This window comes from Dermacentor variabilis, chromosome 3, assembly GCF_050947875.1.
Source record: "Dermacentor variabilis isolate Ectoservices chromosome 3, ASM5094787v1, whole genome shotgun sequence".
NCBI lineage: Eukaryota > Metazoa > Arthropoda > Arachnida > Ixodida > Ixodidae > Dermacentor > Dermacentor variabilis.
The window spans coordinates 167,007,509-167,030,594 of record NC_134570.1 but is presented as its reverse complement, the minus strand read 5'-3'; the positions used below and the strand labels follow the sequence as shown (position 1 = coordinate 167,030,594).

At 46.8% G+C, this 23,086-nt stretch overlaps 1 protein-coding gene across 1 annotated transcript in view; it reads right to left on the bottom strand.

Annotated features, from left to right (window-relative positions):
• LOC142576500 (monocarboxylate transporter 13-like) overlaps positions 1 to 23,086 on the bottom strand; it is a 66,865-nt gene that overhangs the window by 2,898 nt on the left and 40,881 nt on the right. Inside the window, exon 4 of the mRNA XM_075686653.1 lies at positions 1,072 to 1,944. Coding sequence (XP_075542768.1) covers positions 1,072 to 1,944 — 873 coding nt within the window. The remainder of the gene's footprint in view (positions 1 to 1,071; positions 1,945 to 23,086) is intronic.

Sequence of the window (23,086 nt, the reverse complement as noted above, 5' to 3'; positions counted from 1 at the left end):
TATTAGAACGACCAGCAAGACATAATTTGCGCGCTGCTGTCATTCACCGTTTCTTTGTTAGCGGGAGAGCTTCTGAGAAGTGAATACACGTTGAGGAAATAACGTGGCCGTAGTTGCGTATAGTGCTAAAAGTTTGGCAGAATTTTGCTGGTATTTTACACTGAAAGCAATTCGCAACTCTTGCCGGTAGATATTATCATAATACTCGCTCTCCTCTTTTTAGTTTCTTCACAGTAAATATTCCTGGAAACGCGATCGCTTTGGAAAAATCGATGCCGCTTTGACTTTAATTGTGGTGACTTCGTCCAACTTATAACGCCACACCAAAAGCGCCACAGAGAATTTCTGTGACTTTGTGTCATATTCTCTTCTAGGCCCCTCCATGTCCCAGCACCTCAACCCAGGGATAAGTTATTTATCGGCGGTTGCCTGACAGGACGTTAAGAGTTCAGTAAACAGCGACGCAGCGTGAGGCAGCGTCTCGAGATACAGCAATGACCAGCAGCGCGAGCAGACCGTTGGCGATCTGCGTGACAGAGGCGCGTCTTCTCCACAAGTACGTATAACTTGTCATCCGACATATATTGCGAATTATTGAGCAGGGAAAACAACGTGAAATTGCACAGTGACGTATTTATCAGTTAATTTCTATTCAGGTCTTCTCTTAAGGCAAAATTGATTTATGTTTTGTTTGTAGGTGTTTTAATGTAACTTCTATAAAACGCGCGCTTCTGCCTTGATGTTGGTGTTTGCTGCTTTGCAAAAATAATGTTGAACTTGAATAACGTTGAATAACGTTGAGCAAATTTTATATGTATATTGCTTTTTTCGTTATATGCTATGTACTTATATTCATGATCAGGTGTTGTATTTATGCAAATTTTTGGTACATCCTGCCAAAAACCTGTAAGGAACAAAGAATTAATCAAGCTGAATTTCTGGCTTTCTGTCTGTGCTCCTCTCATCTGTACCTTGCATGGAGGAGAAATTGAATTTCAAATGTTGTGCCCGATCGCAAAATATTACTTACTATATATATTTTTTTCCGTGATGCTCTGCTGTTACACTCACCTATAACGGCAGGTCCGCAAAGCCACACGGGAATGGTCACCAGGCCTCCCACGCCACAGCAGAAACTGACTCCCGACACCCCCACGTAGTCTGCTATAAGCACAGTCTTGATGCATAGTATGTAGCCCTGTGCCACTCCCATTACGACAGTCAGAAGGATCATGCCACCAAAGGACTGTACCCACACCAGCAGGAGCATGCAGACCGCAGCCACTAAGTAGCAGAGAGCCGACGTGGGGCATCGGCTGAAGTGTATCTTGTCAGTCGCGAAAGGCATGATGATACGACCGACCAGGAGTCCTACAGCAGAGAAGACGACGACCTGGTTACCCTGATGAATTTCTAGGCCCTTGTCTACGGCGTGTGCGACAATGGTCACCGTGAAGGAGACAAACACGTACTCGGAAATGACAGACTGGATGACGAGCACGTAAAAGGGCATCGACGTGAAGCTTCTCAAAGCAATACGCAGCCTGCTACTAGGTGGGTTCTCTTCGCGGATGGTAGATTGATGCCACCCGTAGTCCGTTGACGAGACAGCTGTAGCGATTTTTGTATCCGGGCCTTCAACGTTTTCGTCGTCTGTTGCGCAAACTGTACTCATGTTGACCGCCTTTTGGAAGAACAGTCTGCAGGGTCGCGGTGACCGTATGAGCATGATCACTGGCACGCAATGCATCACCAAACCTCCCATCAAGAGGAGACAGCCTTGAATACCGAAGCTTGTCGTGAGATGCCACAGAAGTGGCATGCCAACCATTCCGGACGTGGCTCTGAAGATCCACATAATGGCAGTGGCTGTTCCTCTGTACTCGTCGAAGTACAGCAGCAGGTATAGGCACAGGCCGAGAAGAGCACTTCCTATGCCAGTTCCTGGGATGAGCACAACAATAATAAAATTAACCCTTGAGTGCCTCCCACATTGAGGTAAATGTGCGGTAAAACAAGCTTCTAAATTATTACTCAAGTAACTGTGCTTGATTAACAGTGCACAAGGCAGATGCAGCCACCCTCCCTTTTCTTAACTTCACAGCACCGTTCGTCAAGACGTACTCGCAGTAACTAGGCTGCACTGGCTTTATTGCAGCGAAAATAGAAACATGGTCGAGTTCAGTAAAACAGAAAGTGAGGCCTCCTTGCGCAAAATCCGTTACGTGAGAGGTCAAGTATCCCGAGGAAACTTCTAGTCTAATCCTACAGTACATTTATGAATCACTGGAATAATAACCTTAAACTACAACAGCCAGGGGAAACCAACACAAATGAATTAAGCGTCGTAAACAGTGAAGGCGTTACAGAGAGTCAATGCTATGCTTTAATAGGGAGGCGACAACCGTATAGGAATGTAGGTCAACGCTGCAGTTTTATAGGAAAGATTGGATTGTCTACAGCGATGGGCAGTTGGGCAGCAAACATGGGCAGTTCAGTGTAGTTGTTTTAGTCCACTCATCTAGCGACCGGCAAAACTACCGTAACTACAGCCCTATTTATCTAAAGTCGGTTCCTTGTAAACAAATGGAACGCGTTATTTACATCCTTCTTGCTAATTTTTTGTACTCAGAAAACGTCTTACGCTGCTCCCAACATGGCTTTCGTAAGTTATTTTCAAGCGAAACTCCACTAGTCATGTTTACTAATAATTTGCCCATTGCCCTAGACACAGGTGTAGCAATTGACTGTATCTTTCTAGACTCTACAAAATCGGCTGCTTTCAATAAAACTACGCCGCTGACGTATTGACTCGTTATTGCTCCAGCGGATAGAACAATTTCTTTCTAACAGCACGCAGTCTGCTCCAACTAATGATACGGATTCTCCTGAGGCACCTGTGCATTGAGGCATTCCCAAGGGTTCTGTTCTATGCCCGCTGCTTTTTTTTTAATTTATAGAAAAGATTTACCTTGTAAGTTCACCCATGTGTCTTTTTGCTGAGAGTTGTGTTACATACTGGGAAGTCGTTAATCATACCAGCATGGAAAATTGCTGCAAACAGGCCTTAAATATATTACACATTGATGTGAGCTCTGGAAAATGAAACATTTTTTTTAATATAAAACAATGAGAGTTTCCCGTAACCATGCACCTTTGCCTAACTACTCGTATTCTTTGATTGCAATCCCGCTTGAATTCTTTCGAACTGATTGGTATCTTGGTGTACACATTACTAACTCTTTGTCATGGGCTGATCCCATTGATTATGTAACAACCATATGCAATTGTATGATCGGTTACCTAAAACGCAATTTCTCCCTTGCAGCATCATCATTAAAGAAACAACTATATATTACGTCCGTCCTGAGCTGGGATGCGCTTCGTCCGTATAGGACCCCGGACAGGTAACACTTATCAACAAGCTCGAAGCAGTTCAATATCGCTCAACACGTTTCATACTTTCGGACTATCTTCGAACGCCGTGCCATAAAAATAGCCTTCATCTCGGCAGCCTTATCATGCGCAGAAAATTATCATACCTCTGCCTTTTCAAGAAGATCTGTTATCACCATCACCTAACTTAATCGCGCTGGATACAGCGTGATCCTTTCATATCTTCATGCCTTGATCACCACTGGAAAGCTCACACTACTCGAGAAAATGTGTAGCATATTCCAACTCATTTCGACCAAAAACTTGCACTGACTAGAATCACCTGTCCGCCTCAACCGTGAGCATTAATAACTCAGAAAGATAACGCGAGGAAGTGAATAGGTCCTTTTGATGTCTTTTTCTCTTTGTTTTTGCGTTTGTATTTTTTCCTTGTGATTGTTTTTTGCGCGTATATGCCCGCATAGCGCGATGACCTCTGTGTCACCATGCCACTACATGTACCTTATGAAAACATCCATTATCTTTCATTCCACTTTTTTTGCCGCTTTTCCTGATTTTCTGTTTCATGTAAAGTGCTCCATATCAAATTTGTAAGTGTTCTTTCTATGCCCCTCCCCTCTACAACGCCGTCAAGCCTTGAGTGTACAATAAATAACTAAATAAATAAATAAAAGTAAGTAAATAAAGAAGTAAATAAACCTGCAGAGAGTTTGTGCTTTCGGAATCATTTCGATTGACACAAAAATTTCTTTGTGGAACTGTACATCTATTTACTTGTTCTACGCGTCTGTAGCTTCAGTTCACATCTGCACTAAACTGTGCATTTACGTTCGTGCTCATATTTCAATACTCGAATAACACAGAACGCTTCCATGGGACAATTTTAAGTACATAAAAAAACACGAACTGGTCGTTTCAGAATACTTCTGACATCATACGGCAGTGCTGTCCCATACAGGCAAAAATAACCTCCGCGTCCTACAGTTTAGTGAAGGCTTCGCAGATGTCCGGGGCTACGGCGGCCTGCTTTAACGGCAGTAACAGTGGTCATCGCTGCAAATTTCCACACTAACGGCGTATACGTGCGCCCACGAGCTCTGAAGGTGTTTTCGCCTACATCCCGTGCTTCTGACTACCGCCACACACGCTTCCTTCTTTTTCTAGGGCAGGTGCGGCTGAACAGCACTTCATGTCATTAAGCTTCTGGCACGCAATAAGTCTGCCTCCTTCTTTGTGAGGCCGGTCGTAGTACCTGTATACGTTGGAGCTTCAGAAAATACGAAAAGATGACATCCTGTCGTCATCGGCGGCAAGCAAGTCCCATTAGAGCGCTTGCACGTTTTATACGATCACTGAATACATCCCTAAAGGACGGTTTGAAGTAAATAAGTTCAACCTTCGTTGCCGTGGCTCGTCTGCTCGTTATGAAGGTCAGAACTTCACACATCAAGACATCCACACGATCCGAACGGTCGCTCTTCGAGCTGCGGCGCAATATAATAGAGCGGAAGCACTTTCTAAGTGGACAATATTCTGCGATATTGAGGCAGCCCTTCAAAGCGTGCAAAATGCGTGCAGGGAAATTAGGACGAATTTGTGCCTAAAATTAAAAGCAAATGTCATTGCGCTCTTAACAGAAAAGATGACATAATGTTTCAGTGACTGGTTGGCGACGACGTGAATTGAACTTTTCTACTCATGAAACCACGATACCGGGAATGCGTGCTCATGCGACCACGACACTTTCAATGGCACGTTGCCAGAACTGTTGGTTTTTTACAGTGACACCCAAGACCCGAACACTAGTTGCACGGAGAATTGGTTGACACCTATTATTCAGAATGGAACGCGTTGCTTTCCGTCTCATTCGTGGAAAAATATATGAAAGCATACTTTTTTCATGTGAACACTGAAGCAAGCTTCAACTAATGGCATTCGATGATGGAAATTGCATCTTGGGCTATCCGTAACAAACGTTCGCGCTGATATTCCAATATCCCATGCAGATATCACCTAAATGGACGTTTTAACTTAGCACTTTCCGCCTTGTTATTCCTCGGGAAGGACGTCTATGCCAAAGTTGATATACAAGGAATATAGGACTTCTTTTGCGAAAGAAAGAGAGAAATTTGTCGCTCAGCACTAACCTAGGCTTAAATCGGGCACATTGACCTCTGGCGAATTCGCCTAATCTAAGAGTTTTTCGGAGACGCCCGTAGCTTGCAGTTGGTGATGCCTGTCTTAAGCACATGGTCAAACCCTTCGCCAATGCCTATGACTGCGAGTGTCGAAAGACCACCAACACAGCAATGGCTGATTCGGCTAAGTGAAAGACACTGTCATGAACGCACAGCCACTGGCAAAGTGGTAATGGACAATTGGAGCTTTTTCCCTTTCTCAACTTGTCAGGTTAACTTTACGAAAAACAGCTTTTGCGTCATTTCCCATGCACAAAGTGTTTGTGACATTGCTCTATAAGAAGCTACGCTTGCGCGATCGTCTGCAGGTCTGATCACTGGCATCACCCGTGCCGTCTTCTACAAATATGGGACTCATTCCGAGGTCTAGACGTGATTAAATATGTTCAGAAGGGTGCCTCTTCCGCCGTAGGGCAGATTGTTTAGAAATAATTGGCAATAAAACCTGCACGCATGAGACAGCATCTTAGATTTATAAGTACCAGATTCAAAACACGAACTTTGGCACGTCCAACGTAAAAGGTATTCTGCCAGCAAGAACTATTAGGAACTTCCGCCTACCAGAGGAACTGGCATTAAAAATATATTGCTGTAATGACTGGTAAGCAAGTTAGATGAGCAAGAGACCTTTCTAGAAAAGAAAAATAGGGAAGGGGGACATCTATGGAGACAGGGTTGCTACAGGCACATGTTGCAGCACAGATAGACAAAATGCTGCATTGCAATAGATGTCATAAACGCTGATTGACTGAAGCGAGTGAGGGGACTTTTATTTAGAGCGCAGCTCTTGAGCGCCCATTCCTACGTTGAAGGTCGGCGTGGCGCCGCGTCTGCGGATTAACTGAGAAAGGATGAAAGCGCAAACACGGAGTGCTGCGGGGGTTGGGGGGGTTGAAAAAAATTGTGCGGATTTTATACTCTGCGGGAACCGATGTAAGCGAAGCTTTCTGTGCTTTTTGCTTTGATTGACGACAATTAGCGGTGATGTTGAGGCGAATGTTTAATATCTTCAACGTTTAGTCCAAGACGACAGTGGTCATTCGTTCATGTCTCAGATAGGAGAACAGCTACCGTCAATGGAATGTGCACTGCTAGTGTTTGCATCGCTGATCGCCATACAGTTCTTCAATTCGCCGTCCTTACCAAGCGCCCGCATGGCGTGATCTACAGCCACGACTTCGTTGCCCCACACTCCGCCCTTATCGCCTTTTCAGCCAGCACCTTCAGGCTTGATCTCACCCTTCTGGACCTCACCCTTTTGGACCTCCCAGTCACCTTTGTTTCATCGACTACGCGCGCTTGCCACTGCAGACGTTGATTTACGTCGACTTCAAGTCGTTGCCGTGAGTTCCTGACCGTGACTGTTTTCACGGCCATCACGGACATCTTCCTCGTCCACGGTATCACAGTACCCCACACCGTCCTGTCTATAGTGGTGAACTGAATCTGCCTTCCTGTTCTGAATTTCAAGTTGCAACCGCAAGTCTTGCCACAAGGGGTCTCACTTAACCTGATTTGCGCTTTCGATGGACACTAAGTGGACGCTTTCACAGTGGCCGCTTCTCCTGGTTCCCTGGCTCATAAGAAGGCCGATTCTCGCTCTGACAGTGCCATTAGGTCGACGATCGCTTGTGACTAACAGCCCAGCAGACTGAGGAATCCACAACGTTCTGTTTCCTACCCTGACATTTTCGAAATTAGCGGCCATCCCTTGAGCGAAGCCACAGGTGTAACTCATCGAATAAATACCGACGATGGGCTCCTCCTCATCGGCGCCCATATCGAGTGTACGCCTGTGAGCGTCGAATTATACAAATTAAAGCCCGTCATGAACATCATCGAGCCATTTTACTGTACCTGGTCATCACTTGTTCTGATGATGAAAAAAGGAAGACGCCACTTGGCGATTCTGTATGAATTATTGGCAGCTTAACAGAATTTTGAAAATGGGTGTGTACCGTCTGCGACGCATTGATTATGCTCTTGATTGCCTCCGTGGTGACCACTATTTCGCCATTATCGACTTACGCTCTGTGTACTGTCAGAGTGATGTGGACAATATGGACCGTAAAAAGACGACATTGGTAACTTCTGTTGGCCCTTACCAATTCAAGGTCACGCCGTTCGGAATGTGTAACACTGAGCCTACCATCTTTGAGGGTATGAGGTGCTCTCTGCTCACAGGGCTCAAATTATGCACATGTTTATGCTACTTGGACAACGTCATCGCTTTTTCACCAACTTTTGAGGCTCACATACAGCGCCTCTCAACCATCCTCGACATTTTCATCGAGCAGGGGTGCTATGCAGGATGCGCTGAATTTCTCGTTCATCCGAGTTTTACCCGAGTTTGCTCGACAGCAGTCAGTGAACGGCGATAGCGTGGAACGCGCATAAGCTACAGGCAAAAAAGAAATGCAGGCAAAAAGCTGCGTATGCCAACGCGAGCGCACCCTGCGTGGCACGCTACTTCAACGTTTCAAGTGCAGAAGGCTGCACAACGAAACATGCCAGCGCCGCGTATTCTTATCAACGGATTATTGCAACTTAGCAATACCGTGACTGTCCCGCTGTCTATCTGCACACTTGCCGTGAGCCGCTTGCCACGCCTTTCTCGGGCCTCCTCTTTCGGGCACTATCTTTCTATCCTACGTCGAATGCGAACAGAGTACATGCGGCGCATTCTTGCACCTACACTCTCGCTCAATCGAATACGTTAAAATACAACAAATAAAACAACAAACATTTTTATTTCTTTAGGTATCTGTATTTCATTTTGAATGCTAGAAATTTCTGATGACAAAAGGAGATCGAGCAAATCAATAAATTTTGCACTTCTTGCCGCGAGTGGTGATAGTGAGGCGAAAGCTTAGAAACGGTACATTGAAGAGCGTCGCACGCACGGGGAACCTCATACGGTGAGCAGTCATCTAAGGGCGCTGCAGTGCTATTCTCAATAAAGTCAGTCATCAACACTCTTTCTTTATTAGGGCAATAGAAATGCAGCGCCGCGCAACGGCTGTTCATCGCAGGTACTTCACTAGGCAATTAAGGCCCCCGCTTTACCAACTAAAAACGACACACTAGTCATAGATACGGGAGCAACCGCTGTCGCTGCAAAATGGCGGTACGTTATTTTAGGGTCCGTAGTGACGCAGTACTGTGAAAATGTACCAGTTTATGTTCATACGCGAAGCCTCTGCGATGCATTGCGGAAAAGTGCGTGCTTCCCAGCGACCCAATTCATCGCTTATCATCGCTTGCCCCGTGAAGGTGCCTCTGAGCGCATGTATACAGTATTTGAGTGTGTTGTGCACTCTGTTGCGTACTCCAGGGTAGCGTACCGTACAGCTGCCGAGAAGTAGCGACGCCTGCCTATCGAAGCTCGACCGACATTACTTATTGGGTAGCGTGGCGTTGTCGGCGGGCTGCGGGCATCCGGTAGATCATGGCGACCAAGCAGGGGCGAGACGATTTGCTAGTGTGAAACTTGCACGGTTTATTCAAAGGTAGTTGAAAGAAAATAAGAAAAGCATGAAGTATGAAGTATGAAGTCTAAAGTCTCAAGTAAGAAGTCTCTCAAAGTACATTTCGGAGCCCCTTAAATAGGCTCTCTACAAGTTGTGGGCGGGATCTTGCTTCCGTCGAATGACACGGGACAGGCACGGAGAGAGGGCCCCCGTGGGCTCCGGCTCAGGCGGGGGGGGGGGGGGGCGGGCGACGGGGATGAGGTCAGCACGCGCGATGCCACGACCATGAGAGGCGACGGGGATGAGGTCAGCACGCGCGATGCCGTGACCATGAGAGGCGACGGGGATGAGGTCGCTCGTGGGCTCCGGCTCAGGGGGTAGAGTGAATGACCTCTCTCCACGTGGTGTCAGACGCCAACCCTAGCAGCATCTCGGGCGGGGGAGGAAGATCCCGACGTGTTGGGGCCAACAGCCGCTGTACGAGGGATCGGCGTTTCGGTATCAGGATTCCCCATAGAGGTCGCGAACCCTTCGTTCGTAGCAGGTAGATTCCGGGGAGTGGTCTTCCGTCCTCGTGGTGCTCTTGTGACTTTTCTCCTTGGTCTAGTCCGGTGAAATTGGTCTTTGCAAGCAGGTCTCGCAACTTTTCGTCTCCTGCGTGGGCAAGCAATCACCCAAGAACAGTGCCGGACCCACAACCGCAAAGCAGCGAGCACAAGGCCACTCTCCCCCAAGACACACCCGGCTTTTAACAAAAAAAGAAAACCCGCTACACCTTTCCCATTTCCTACGCACGTCCTCCCCCATTAACACTAAAAACAGCCATTTCTTGAAAGCGCTAAGACGTGGTTATTAAAATCAGCTAACAATCGGCTTCACTTCGGAAAAACATATGAATGCACGAAAAATATGCCACGGAAACCCGGATGAGCATGAGGCTTTCGATACTCTAGGCGCAACGACTTAAACCGTCGGCATTGCCGTTAAGCTTACCCTTCTTGTAGCGAATATCGAAGGTGTACTGTTGAAGAGCCAAGCTCCAGCGCAAAAGTCGACCGTTTTTAATAGACATGGGCTGCAGCTATGTGAGGGGACAGTGCTCAGTCTCTATGGTGAATCTTGAGCCAGCGATATAGCAAGCTAGCTTCTGTACCGCCCAAACTACGCAGGCGCATTCCTTTTCTGATGCACAGTATGCCTCCTCACGAACTGAAAGCTTTCTACTGGCGTACAGTACAGGATGCTCGTTCTCGTCATCTTTCTTTTGACAGAGCACCACCCCCATACCCCTGTCACTGGCATCACACTGAAGAATGAATGGCTTAGAGTAGTCGGGCGCGTTCAACACTGGCTGACTCGTTAGTGCGTTCTTCAGCATACTAAAAGCCTTTTCTTTTGCGTCATCCCACTTTACCGTTTGTGGTTCTGTTTTTCTGAGAGCATCCGTTAAAGGACTCGCAATCTCGGAATACCGCGGAATATATCTTTGGTAATAACCCGCCGAGCCAAGGAATGATCTGATGTCCCACTTGGTGCGTGGTTGCGGGAAGTTGTCTATCGCGATCAGTTTAACCTCGGAAGGCCGACGACGGCCTTGCCCTATTACATGACCTGGATAAGCTAGCTCCGCGCGCCCTAATTGGCATTTGGGAGCCTTAACAGTTAAGTTGGCCTCTCGTAGCCGACACAACACGGTTCGCAGGTGTTGCATATGGTCCGCCCATGATGAAGAAAAGATAGCTATGTCATCGAGATAGGGAAGTGCAAAGTCCTCCATTCCTCGTAGCACCTAGTCCATAAGGCTAGAGAAGCAATATGGCGCATTCTTTAATCCAAAACTCAGGACTTTCGGACGAAAAGTTCCCATCGGGGAAATAAACGCTGCAAGCCTGCTTGCCCTCTCGGTCAACGGAACCTGCCAATACCCTCTGGCTAAATCGAGCGTAGAAATGAAATTAGCACTGCCCACTTTCTCAAGCCTTTCCTCGATTAGCGGTATTGGATAAGTCTGGTCCTTCGTGATTAAGTTGAGCCGGCGGTAGTCGATACATGGCCGCGGCTCTTTTCCTGAGACCTCAACCAAGATAAGAGGTGAGGTATAATCACTCTCTCCTGGCTCGATTACACCTAGCTCCAACATCTTGTTTATTTCAGCGGTCATGACTTCACGTTGACGAGGTGAAACGCAATAAGCTTTCGAACGAACAGGGTCCGACGAGGTTAACTCGATATCGTGAACGATCGCAATCGTCCTGCCCGGTGTGCCTAAATATACGTCTTTAAATTCAAACACGAGTTCCCTCAGTTCGGCCCTCTGAATGGGATTCAACTCCGCCTGTTCTACTAACTTATCCATGGTCTCGTGAATGTCTTTTGTCTCCGTCACGGCTGTTAACTCTGGAAAGTCGATTGGCATTTCCTCAGATTGGTTATTCAAAGACGGTTTCACGAGCATTCGCTTTTCCCCAACTTCAAAGCGTCGCGTGCGAGCCGTCCTGTCATAGTAATGCTCAGCATTGTTTTGTGCTTTACGCATTTCCTGCTCAGCGATCATTGTGGCAGGGCTTACGTTTAACAACTTTCTCCTACATTCTGCCTCTCGCGACATTTCAGGCTCCGCTGCTTTCCTGGTTTTTTTATTAGCTGGCGTACTTTCCGCCTCATCCCCTATAGGGCTATCCTGTTCAGTACTGATTGACGAATCAGCTGTCGAACCTGTTTGTTTCACCACTGGACATTCATACACTGCTTTGGCCGCGAGCTCCTTTGCCTTGGAACGAGTTAGGGCTTACACTGTTCCCTCACTAAACCCGATTCCCTTGCGTCGTAGCAAATCCTCTGATTTGTTAGAAAACAAATACGGATACTGCGGCGGAAGATGTGCCGAGACGGCGGCTTCAGTGTCCAGTACTCCGAAAGGGCCTTCAATACGAATTTTGGCCACCGGGAGACAAACACTGGATGCCTCTACGGCTTGCCTTATCGAAGCACATTCCCCCGTTAACTGGCCTGCCTCTACGTACGACGGATGCACTACGTCCATTGTGGCTGCCGAGTCGCGAAGCACTCTACACGGTTTGCCGTTTACCACGAGGTCTCGAATGTACGGTTCGAGCAAGTTCAGATTCTCTGCGTTACTACGTAGTGACATCAACACTAGTTTGGGATTTCTGCATCCCACGGAGATATGCCCCGTTTGCCGGCATTTGTAGCAAACTACTGGTTTCTTGGCTTCGAACTCCTTGACTCCTTTTCTCCTTCGCTGTCCTCGTCACTACTTTTCCCTGAATCTGATATTTCCTTTGTTTTATACCGACTCAACTTTGACCATCGTTTTGGCTTGTCGGGTCTGCATTCACCTCCTTCTTAGGAGCTTCATTGCCTTCGAACGCACGGCGGGTTACGTACTCCTCAGCGAGATTGGCCGCTCCCGTGATAGTGTCTACGCCTGGCCTATCCTGAACCCAATGCTTGATGTTTACTGGCAGCCGGCGGTAGAACTGTTCTAAGGCAACGCACTGCATTGTCTTTTCGGCATCGCCGAGTGCACCCTCTTCTCTGAGCCATTCCTTCAGGTTTACCTCCAAGGTGTACGCAAAATCTGAATATGACTCACTCTTGGTCTTCTCGGCTTCCCTGAACTTTCGCCTGAATGCTTCAGCTGATAATCTATACTTTTTAAGCAGATTTGCTTTGACTTCATCGAAGTCCTCTGCTTCTTCTTTCCCCATGCGGGCGATAATATCAGCTACCTCACGTGGCAGTAACGTAAGCAAGCGTTGCGGCCACGTGTTTCTCGCGAATTTTGCCTTCTCACACGTGCGCTCAAACTGTACCAGAAAAAGACCTATATTCCCTCCTACTGCGTAGGGTGCCATCAAGTCTGTCATTCTGCGCTCGCTTTCACGTGCCTCTGTGCTAGGTCTTTCGCTATTTTGTGCTTTCAGAAGCTCAATCTCTAGGCGCTTCATTTCGAGTGCGTCGCGTGCAACACGGTCGCGCTCTTCTTTGACCTCACGTGCGGCGCGCTGGCGCTCTTCTTTTTCCTCTAGGCGCTTGCGCTCTTCTTTTTCCTCTAGGCGCTTGCGCTCTTCTTTTTCCTCTAGGCGCTTACGCTCTTCTTTTTCCTCTAGGCGCTTACACTCTTCTTGTTTTTGTTTAGTGCTCTCGAGGCATTCCGTCACTTCCTCGTCGTCAGCCCCGGTCGCTTCGATCGCCTCAATGATCTCCGGCTTCCTCTTTGATTAGGCAATTTTGGAGGCACAACTCTTTGGCCAAGCTCAACAATTCCGGCTTCTTTAGTTCCTTCAAGTTCATGGCTGCCCTTAGTGCTGCTAAACCTTCACTCTATACAACCTTGACGTACTCAAACTTCCATCAACGGTTTAAAGAAAAATCACTGCTATGTACTTTCCCAAAAATACGTAAAAGCCAAGTGATATCTCAGTGAAGAAAAGCCGTGCACTCACCATATGCAGTCATGATCCGGACACCTTCTTTCCGAACGTTGTTGCCAGGACGAAGAGGCTACGATATTGTAGTTGTCGTCAAAGTTGGGGTCTCCAGGATTCCGTATCCCAATCGCTGCCAGCCAGTTTGTTGCGTACTCCAGGGTAGCGTACCGCACTGCTGCCGAGAAGTAGCGACGCCTGCCTATCGAAGCTCGACCGACATTACTTATTGGGTAGCGTGGCGTTGTCGGCGGGCTGCAGGCATCCGGTAGATCATGGCGACCAAGCAGGGGCGAGACGATTTGCTAGTGCGAAACTTGCATGGTTTATTCAAAGGTAGTTTAAAGAAAATAAGAAAAGCATGAAGTATGAAGTATGAAATCTAAAGTCTCAAGTATGAAGTCTCTCAAAGTACATTTCGGAGCCCCTTAAATAGGCTCTCTACAAGTTGTGGGCGGGATCTTGCTTCCGTCGAATGACACGTGACAGGCACGGAGAGAGGGCCCCCGTGGGCTCCGGCTCAGGCGGGGGCGACGGGGATGAGGTATGCACGCGCGATGCCACGACCATGAGAGGCGACGGGGATGAGGTCAGCACACGCGATGCCACGACCACGAGAGGCGACGGGGATGAGGTCAGCACGCGCGATTCCACGACCATGAGAGGCGACGGGGATCAGGTCGCTAGTGGGCTCCGGCTCAGGTGTAGGGTGAATGACCTCTCGCCACATGGTGTCAGGCGCCGACCCTAACGACTCCAAGGTGCTTGCGGATAACCTCTGCTGGAGCCAGCAGCGATCGCAGATGGATATCTTAACGACACCGCAGCAATCGCATTTTGGCAGGTGAGGCCTCTTGTGTGCAGTTTTGATATGAGACTTCGAACGTAGGAAGGTGTTGGAATTGTTGAGTGCGCAGTGCTTGTAATGAAGAAATGCCATTGCACTGGGTCTAGAAAAGCGAGCGAATCTCGGACGCTGATCATGTTTGCAACGCTGTGGCTCCGATACATCACCGATGACAGAGCAGCCATCTCAAACGACTGCTGTACACACTCTTCAGCATCGTCGTCCACCCTGGCGCATCGAAGCCTTGCAAGCAACTATAGTGACGTGCTGATATTTATTTACTTTGCGCTGCGTCGCCACAATGCAGGCAATGCAACCGTATTGGGGCCATCTCAGCCCGAAAGATACATGCATAAGGCAGCGACTGTCAACACTTTGTTTTTGATAGTGTTGCTCAGTACATCACCGATGACAGTGCGTTGTGCGTGTTTTATATCCGTGATAAAGATTGTCGATGCCTCTCAGCTCGGCACCGCGTCGCTGTTGCAGAAAAATAAGTTGGGCGTGGTCCAACCGTGGTGCGTGCGCGCACAAGAAATACATGCCTCGCGCGGTGCGTGACCTCTCGTTTTGATTGACATGCGAACTCGTGCTAAATTCGTGTACATCGCGAAAGCCCCTCCCAGTTCAACTCGGGAACATGGCGGCGGCAGCAGCAGCCTGTATCATTGCATCCAGTGGCAGCAAGCGTCCGTATGACCGTCTGGACACGTTCGCGTACATGACTGGCGTGGAGGTTTAGCGTCATTTTCGCCTGTCGAAGAAGTCAGTGTGCTGGCTGTGTGACGAGCTAGGCGAAGACTTGTCTGTGGAGACAGCGTGGCGGGCTTCATTCGCCCACCGTCGAAGAGCAAGTCCTCTGCGCCCTCCGTTTCTACGGGACTGGGAGCTTTCAGGGAAGCGTCGGCACCGAGCGTTACATTGGACGACATCAAACTACTGTGAGCCGCTGTGTCAGAGATGTCTGATGCGCTTATTGATGCGGCAGTGCGGAAGCGTTGGCTGGCTTTCCCGAAGGCTGCGGCACAGCGGGCACATATAAAAGAACGCTTCCTACTTCGCGGGAACTTTGCGAACGTAGTCGGCTGTGTCGATGGAATGTACGTAGGAATTAAGGCGCCTTCAATGTCAGCGTTACTTCGATTAGCATTGAAGCAATGTGTAGACACGCGTATTGCCAAATTTGTCACTTCTGTGTAGCCGACTTAAATTTTGTGTTACCGACATCTCACATGCGGCTGCCTATGATGCTGACTTTTTCGCTAGTTGCTGACATTTTGCCGGTTGTTCTACTTGTCTGTCAGGGTGCCTTCCAAATGGCTCACATTGTTGGGAAACAGGTTAAGTATATATAGATAACTGGATATCACAAATTGTGTGAAGTTCCCTATGAATGCTAATCTCATAATGAACTTGGAGTTCTTCATTGGTAAAGTTACTTAGTATGCATAATGCTGAATTTTGGTCATGCGTCATCTATCGACTGCACTATGAAACAGCGAGGCATTGCACAATTCGTTGCAGCGCAAGATGCGGATGTTGCGCCAAGCCGGTTGAGCCTATGCATTTGTGGCGAAATGAAAATGCATTGAGCATCTTAGTGTGCTGGCTTGCATGAAGAAAATCCTTCAGGGTGTTTGCTCTGTTCACTGTTGCTGCATGTGCCAGAGGTTCAGTGTATGTTTTCGGAGGGGGGCAGCGTTATTGTGGATAGACAAATCATATATTTTCGTCTCATCATGGTGCTATAATTCTTAAGCAGTAGAATAATGCAGATCCAATGCTCTGCCGAACTTGGTGCGCGTGAAGATGTCATGAACCACCAACGCAAAATTACATATCAGGAGAAGTTTTGTGCATATACCAATGAAAAGTGGGTATTTAACCCACCATGATAAAAATAAATAATGCAGAGTGAGTAGACCTGTTGTACAGCTTTAGAGCAATGATTACACAAAACATGATATGCTCAAACGTGTGCAAGCTTGATGCAATGCCAAAGTAGGATGAGCGACCTACAACATATTCTGGCATTGAACATGTCTTGTAACTGCTATTTTTATAGTAAGCCTCGCTGTCATGCCTTTTCCTCCGGCACTCCCTTTACTGAAACGTGGCACTGTGTTTACATCGGTGTCGTGATGGTGATGGTAACGGCAGCAGTAAGGCTGGTTAATGCTTGCCCCTTTGATTCCTGTGAGTTTAGTGGTAAAGAATATGGCGCGTGCATACACCTGTGCTGCAAAATTTAACGCTTGTGATTTTTGGAGCGCTAATTTGTGTTGGGACATTTCAAAGATGTGCGCCATTGTGGCCTAATGAATAGAGCATTGTTGAGGTTGAAGACTGGGTGTATTGCTAAAGAAGCTTGGAGTTGAATTGCACAAAAATTCGATGGGACACAAAGAAAGAAATGCACACAGCAGAACGCTCTGCTGTGTGTGTTACTCTTCTTTGTGTGCCTTCGAATTGTCGCGATATCCAACTTCAAACAGAGCATTGGGCTTCTTTAGTGCAGGAACGAGGTATTGTGAGCTATTCGACAACATGCCAGTGCCTTGCCACACAATTATGGAAATATGAAGGTTTGCAAACAAAGCTTTCGTTTCAAATCCACCTGCTCATGTAATACAAGCACTGGGTGAAAGAACCTGCATACAAAAATAATGGGGAAGTGAATGGCCTTTGAAAAGTGCAATGTGCATATTGATACTGTTGACATAATAGGCGCCACACCTGCCTCAACAATTGTACTGGACAGAGCAGCTTGTTTCCTATGTGAAGCACAAGCTTCCATTACATGCTGTGCAGATAACCAAGTTCACTTTGTTTTTACGTGCTGCACAACATTCACTGTAATCTGTTTTTGATTCTAAAGAAGTGCCAAACACCACCCCTTTTTTAAGGAGGTTATGGGAATATTTCGCGAGAGCTTTTTACAGCCCCTCATAATGGAAGTGTGGCCAGCCAGCTTTGCTTGGATGCCTTTGTAGATGTCTGTTCCTGATCATTGTGTGCTATCAAGTTGCTAAAGTAAAGTATATGCAACCGGTGCAAGGCATTACGTGATTCTATAGTCGGATACAACTTTAAGAGGCCGCGGAATCTTCACTTCAAAGGCAGGCGAACACAAGCCTGCAACAATGGGCACTGATGTCGTGCCGGCGGATACACTATACCCGCTCGTTGGAGGGGGACTATTTCTTTAGACGTGGAGGCAATCAGCTGCTGCGCTTTGGTCATCTGGGCCGACATCTCACATGCGGCTGCCTATGATACTGACTTTTTCGCTGGTTGATGACTTTTTGCCGATTGTTCTACTTGTCTGTCAGGATGCCTTCCAAATGGCTCACCTTCTTGCCCAAATTGTATCGCCCAAGTTGTATCCGACTGTAGAGGATGCCGCTTTTTGTACAACACAAAAGGATAAAATGTACAATTACTTGGCCTATGAAACGGATAGATCACAAGTGATCTATGCAAGGGCTTAAGCTGCGTGAAAATGAGTACATGCAAATATATGACATTGTTAAAGAATATGTGGTATCGTACATGCATGCACTGACACGTTTGAATCGGGGAGTGTTGCATTCATATGCACAGTCTGTAGGTGATAGCATTATGCAGCTCCTGTTGTGATTCCTGTCTTTTTAATGTGAATTACACCGTTCATCTTGTGGCTAATTAACACACACTGTACTCTTGCACATAGAAAAAACCACCAACACAATCACATGTATGCTGTATTAGTGTATTCTTCATTTTCATAGTCTAAGAGTGGCACAGGTTGTCTTACAATTTTGCCCATTTTGAAGAGACACCAAGTGCGGATTACAAGTGTCCTAATATGCACAGCACAATGTTTACTGCAATAATTTTATTCACGCTCTTGAATAATAAACAACATAATAAACTGAAAGCTCCTTCATAAGCTGTCTTCTGGGGGCTCGACTGGAGAGCAGTGAGGGCACCGCTACTACTCTTGCAGAGCAGTCCTCTTGACCTCTGCCACACTCTCAAGAGCACGTGCCTGGTGCTCGCCTAATGTCACTAGGCGGTTGAGTGCCTCCAGCAGCAGAATATTTTGCTGCAAAAAAAGTGGATTGTTGGAATGAATCAACCGCATATGAACCATTATTTCCAAAGAAATATGCTCGTTGCACTATTGGTACTACGTGTCTTTAACTGTGGAAGCCTTTAGTGCAGTATGCATAATAAAACAATATGTCGGGACAACGTTGCTTAATTTTTCATAACTGGGGTTGTCTTTTCACAGCCAATTGTCACGTTGATTAGTGTGGCAGCAGCTGATGTGTCTCCGCACCTTCATGAGTCTCTGCTGTCAGCACCACAAACCTATTTTTGTTGACTGCAAAACAAATGCCTCTCCCTACAATCCCGTCTTATGCGAGCTGATTGCATCTTATGCCTACAAACATCAAATTTTTGTCCCATTACGCAATTTTCTACCATCTCGGCTGCAGTTATCTCTCCTTGACATCCATCCTGTCACGCTTATGTAATCACCTGTTATGAATTGGCAACAAGTGATTGAAGACGTGCATGACCTGCCCACCTACTCCATTTTTTCCTAATCTCAACTAGCAGATTAGTTGCCACGGTTTACTACGCCACTGTCTTCCTGCCTTAATGCTATCTCCAACAATTTTTGTTACTTCACTTTCTGCACAGTCCTCGACTTCTAAAGTTTCTTTCTCAACCTCCAGGTTTATGTCCCATATTGCATAACTGGTAGAATGCAATGAGGATAAACGTTTTTTCAAGGATATCAGTAATGTGGCGATACCGATTCGGTAATGTCTTCCATGTGCTGTTCAAGGCATGAAATTTTTGTATAAGCTTCCTGCTTTATATCAGTACCTGCTGTTGAAATTTCACCTGGATAAAGATACTCTTCCATAGATTCTGCAAGCTGAATGTCACTCATGAATTTTTGTTATCTCACCAAGTTAGTGAAGGTTATCTTTATCTTTTCCATGTTATTCAACCTTTCAATCCTCACTCTAGGTCCGCCTAAGTGTAATAGTTCGAATACTTCTAACCGTGCGGTGAATAGCACCTGGGTGATTTTGTCTCCTTGCCTGACCCCTTTTTTGATTGATATTCCACTTTGCTAGTGGTAAATTAATACAGCTGCATAGTCTCGATATATCCCAGGATATTGTGCTTCTTGCGCTCTATGATGTACAACGTTTATGACTGTATGTGTATCTAAACAATCCAAATGCATTTTGCTATAAATGAAACCATGTAAAAAGTTTCTTTTGCGCTGCAAATTTTTCAATTACCTGATTGATGACATGAATGTGGCATGGCATGGCTTCGAAGCTCGGGCAAACGTGATCACTTTTAAAATTTCGCGGCTCCGCGTGCATGTAAAAGCAGGGACACTCATTAGTTCTCAATGCCTTCTTTAAGCTGCTGGACAATCAGTTCGTTACTACGAAAATGACTTAATCCCTGCGCTGTTATTATGCTAAATATGAAACAGTAGAAATGTACTCATCTGCACTTTGTCGATGTCTCCTTCACTGTGGTAGTTGCGAGATCCATCGTCGGTGTCACCTCCTGGTCGCATCGTAGCTATATAGGCTGTCTTCCTTTTGCACACACCATGTAATATTCATGACGCTCGCAGTCACGCAGAATGGAGGAACTCGACACACTCACAGAAACAGCACCAGACAAGTTGTTTTTTCAGCATTACGCTGTGAACAGTAGGAGCGCGTTGCGATCTGTAAAATCACCGAAGCTATTGGCAGTCTTAAGCCGGTTTATTGCTCACGGACGAACAGAACTATCCAAGAAATAGTGGACATCGGTCGAGCCTGATCACTAGGTCACGCACTGCAAGCTCGTTGTACGAGTTTGTTTACACTGGGCCTCTCCGATGCTTAGCCGCCATGCTCGCCCAGGGAATGGATGTGATGACGCCACCACAGCCTTCCCTTGTGGTATAATGCGAAGCCTACTAAATTACAAATTAGTCTAATACGCATTCAATATGCACATCTTGTAAGCTTTAAAATGCTTCTAAACCACGTTAAATCCAGAGAAAAGACGGGGAATGCGGTTGATGGAAATTCAAGACGATGCAGGAGCCAACGTTTCGACAAGTGGACTTGTCTTCTTCAAGGCGACATATGCTTTCCTCGCCACAGTATATATAGGTGGGGTTCTTCTAAAGTGGAGGGTGTGAGGCGGGAGGATGCGGAAACGAGGGCAAATGTGTTAGCGTGCCGAATTGAGAGTAAAGGAACGCTGTGTACAAGGTCAAAGCCAGGACCCCCTCCCCCCCCCCCCCACCCCAGTCTGTCAACACACGCGCGTTAGCCGACGTGTCAAGGGCGCCTGACACGCCGGCTGACAAAAAAAAAAAGAAAGGAAGGAAAGGGGAAAAGAAAAGGGGGGGGGATACGCTAAGAAATCAAACTAAGTGTTGTTGCCTATAGCTTGAGGTTTAGCATAGCGAATAGATTCGAAAGCTCCCTTTGAAACGTTTATGCCTATTGGTTTCAATGTCTTGAACTTATGGATAAGGTATGATTCTCTGTATTTTCTTTCTCGTTCAGAACGGAAATTTGACTGTAAGATGTAGAGTTTAAGTTCACCAAAGTTATGACCTGGTTCGTTGAAATGCTCGGCGACGGCTTTGGGAAGCTTTTTAGCTGTGTCCGCGCGTTGTCCGTTTAATCTGACGTTCATTGATTGTCCTGTTTCACCGATATATTGTTTCTTACAGAAGGAACATTCAAGCATATACATCACATCCGAACTTGTGCAAGTGAAGCTACATTTGACTTCATGTGTATAACTATTTGCGATGCTTTTAATTTTAATGTCACTTTGACGGTGCCTGCAGGTTCTGCACCTAGGCCGACAACATGCTTTTATTACGGGGGAATGCTGCTGGCTGACTTTTGCGTGCACTAACATGTCTTTAAGGTTCTTGTTTCGGCGATAGGTAACCCTGGGTACATCCGGGAACGCTTTTCGCAGACGCTCGTTACTTGATAATATTGGGTGGTATTTTCTTAGAATGTTGTTTATGTTTGGAGCTTTAGAATCTATTCGCTATGCTAAACCTCAAGCCATTGGCAACAACACTAAGTTTGATTTCTTGGCGTGTCCCCCCCACTTTTCTTTTCCGCTTTCCTTCCTTTTTTCTTGTCAGCCGGCGTGTCAGACGCCCTTGACACGCCGGCTAACGCGCGTGGGTTGACAGACTGGGGTGGGGGGGGGGGGGAGGGTCCTGGCTTTGACCTTGTACACAGCGTTCCTTTACTCTCAATTCGACAAGCTAACACATTTTCTCTCGTTTCCGCGTCCTCCCGCCTCACCCCCCTCCCCTTTCGAAGAACCCCACCTACATATACTGTGGCGAGGAAAGCACATGTCGCCTTGAAGAAGACAAGTCCACGTGCCGAAACGTTGGCTCCTGCATTCACCTTGTTCACGTTTTGCTCATCGTCTTAAACCACGTTAAAGTAACAAATAATATTGCACTAAATGCATTTGTTTTATAACTTGCTTCTGCATGTAATGCAGTCGATGGAACGACAAACAAGTGAAAGAAGGTACGCCCATACACCGATGGTATGATCACGTAAGACTCATTTTGTCGACCGCCCAGAAGGCAACGCCCAAGGAATGATAGCCACCCAGACTGACTCTAGATAAACCAATGAAACTGGAGGCTTGTCAAAAGATAAATTGTGTCTCGGTGCCATTTGTGCTTTCATCTTGGGGTGTCGCCAGAGCTCGTGAAGATCCCGAGTTTCACAAAACTCGGCGCATCCTGCATAGCACTCCAGGGCAGCAGCTAAACTCGTCCAAGTATCACTTAGCTTCCGCCAAATAAGAGTGTTTGGCCATCTCGTCCCGAACTTCTCTGTTCTCTGATCTGCAAAGGGTGTCCGCAGCTTCCTAGGGCTGTGGTCATACTTCCGCCATATCGTCAAAAATTTGGCGCGCATAGCTAAGCCACTTAGGGGGCTTTTCAGACAGGATGTGCCTTCTTCATGGAACCCGGAAGAGACTTCTGCATACTCGCACCTCACCAGCTTGTTCACAACTCCTTCGACACTTGCCCACTTTGACCCGGCGGCGCCTACCGAAGTCCGTACCTATGCACGTGGTCATGGAGTCAGTGTAGTACTTGGCCGACGCCATCGTCGCCACGACCGTGTCGTCGCCTATACTAGACACCGCCTATCAGCTTGTGAGCGCAATTATTCTATCACAGAACGCGAGTAATTCGCCAATGGTTGTTCTGCCGCCAGGAGTACGGCATAATGATACAGAATAGTTATTTAATTGACCAAGAGCAGGCCTATCATTATCGAAGAGACGATGAGGACAACGTTGTACACTGGTACGGCCTGTTCGTTCTGGACAGGGCTACATGCATATGCGCTTGTACATACACCCGCATATAGTCATTACAGTGCATCCTTATACGTAACAATATGATCGATTTAAACATAGGAACGTACTTATTTTATCAAGAAGGCAGTTGAATGCTAGCGTTCCTATGGTTGATACCATTATTTGCTCTTGTTTTCTCGGCGTTCTCACCAGTCACTAGGAGATTTCCTGCTGTTAAGTTGGCTGTTTCACATGTTGCGTTTACTAGCACGATTTTGCTGGGTTCGGTCATTTCTAATGTCATATTCTCATGATCCAGCATGCGTGTCAAACCAG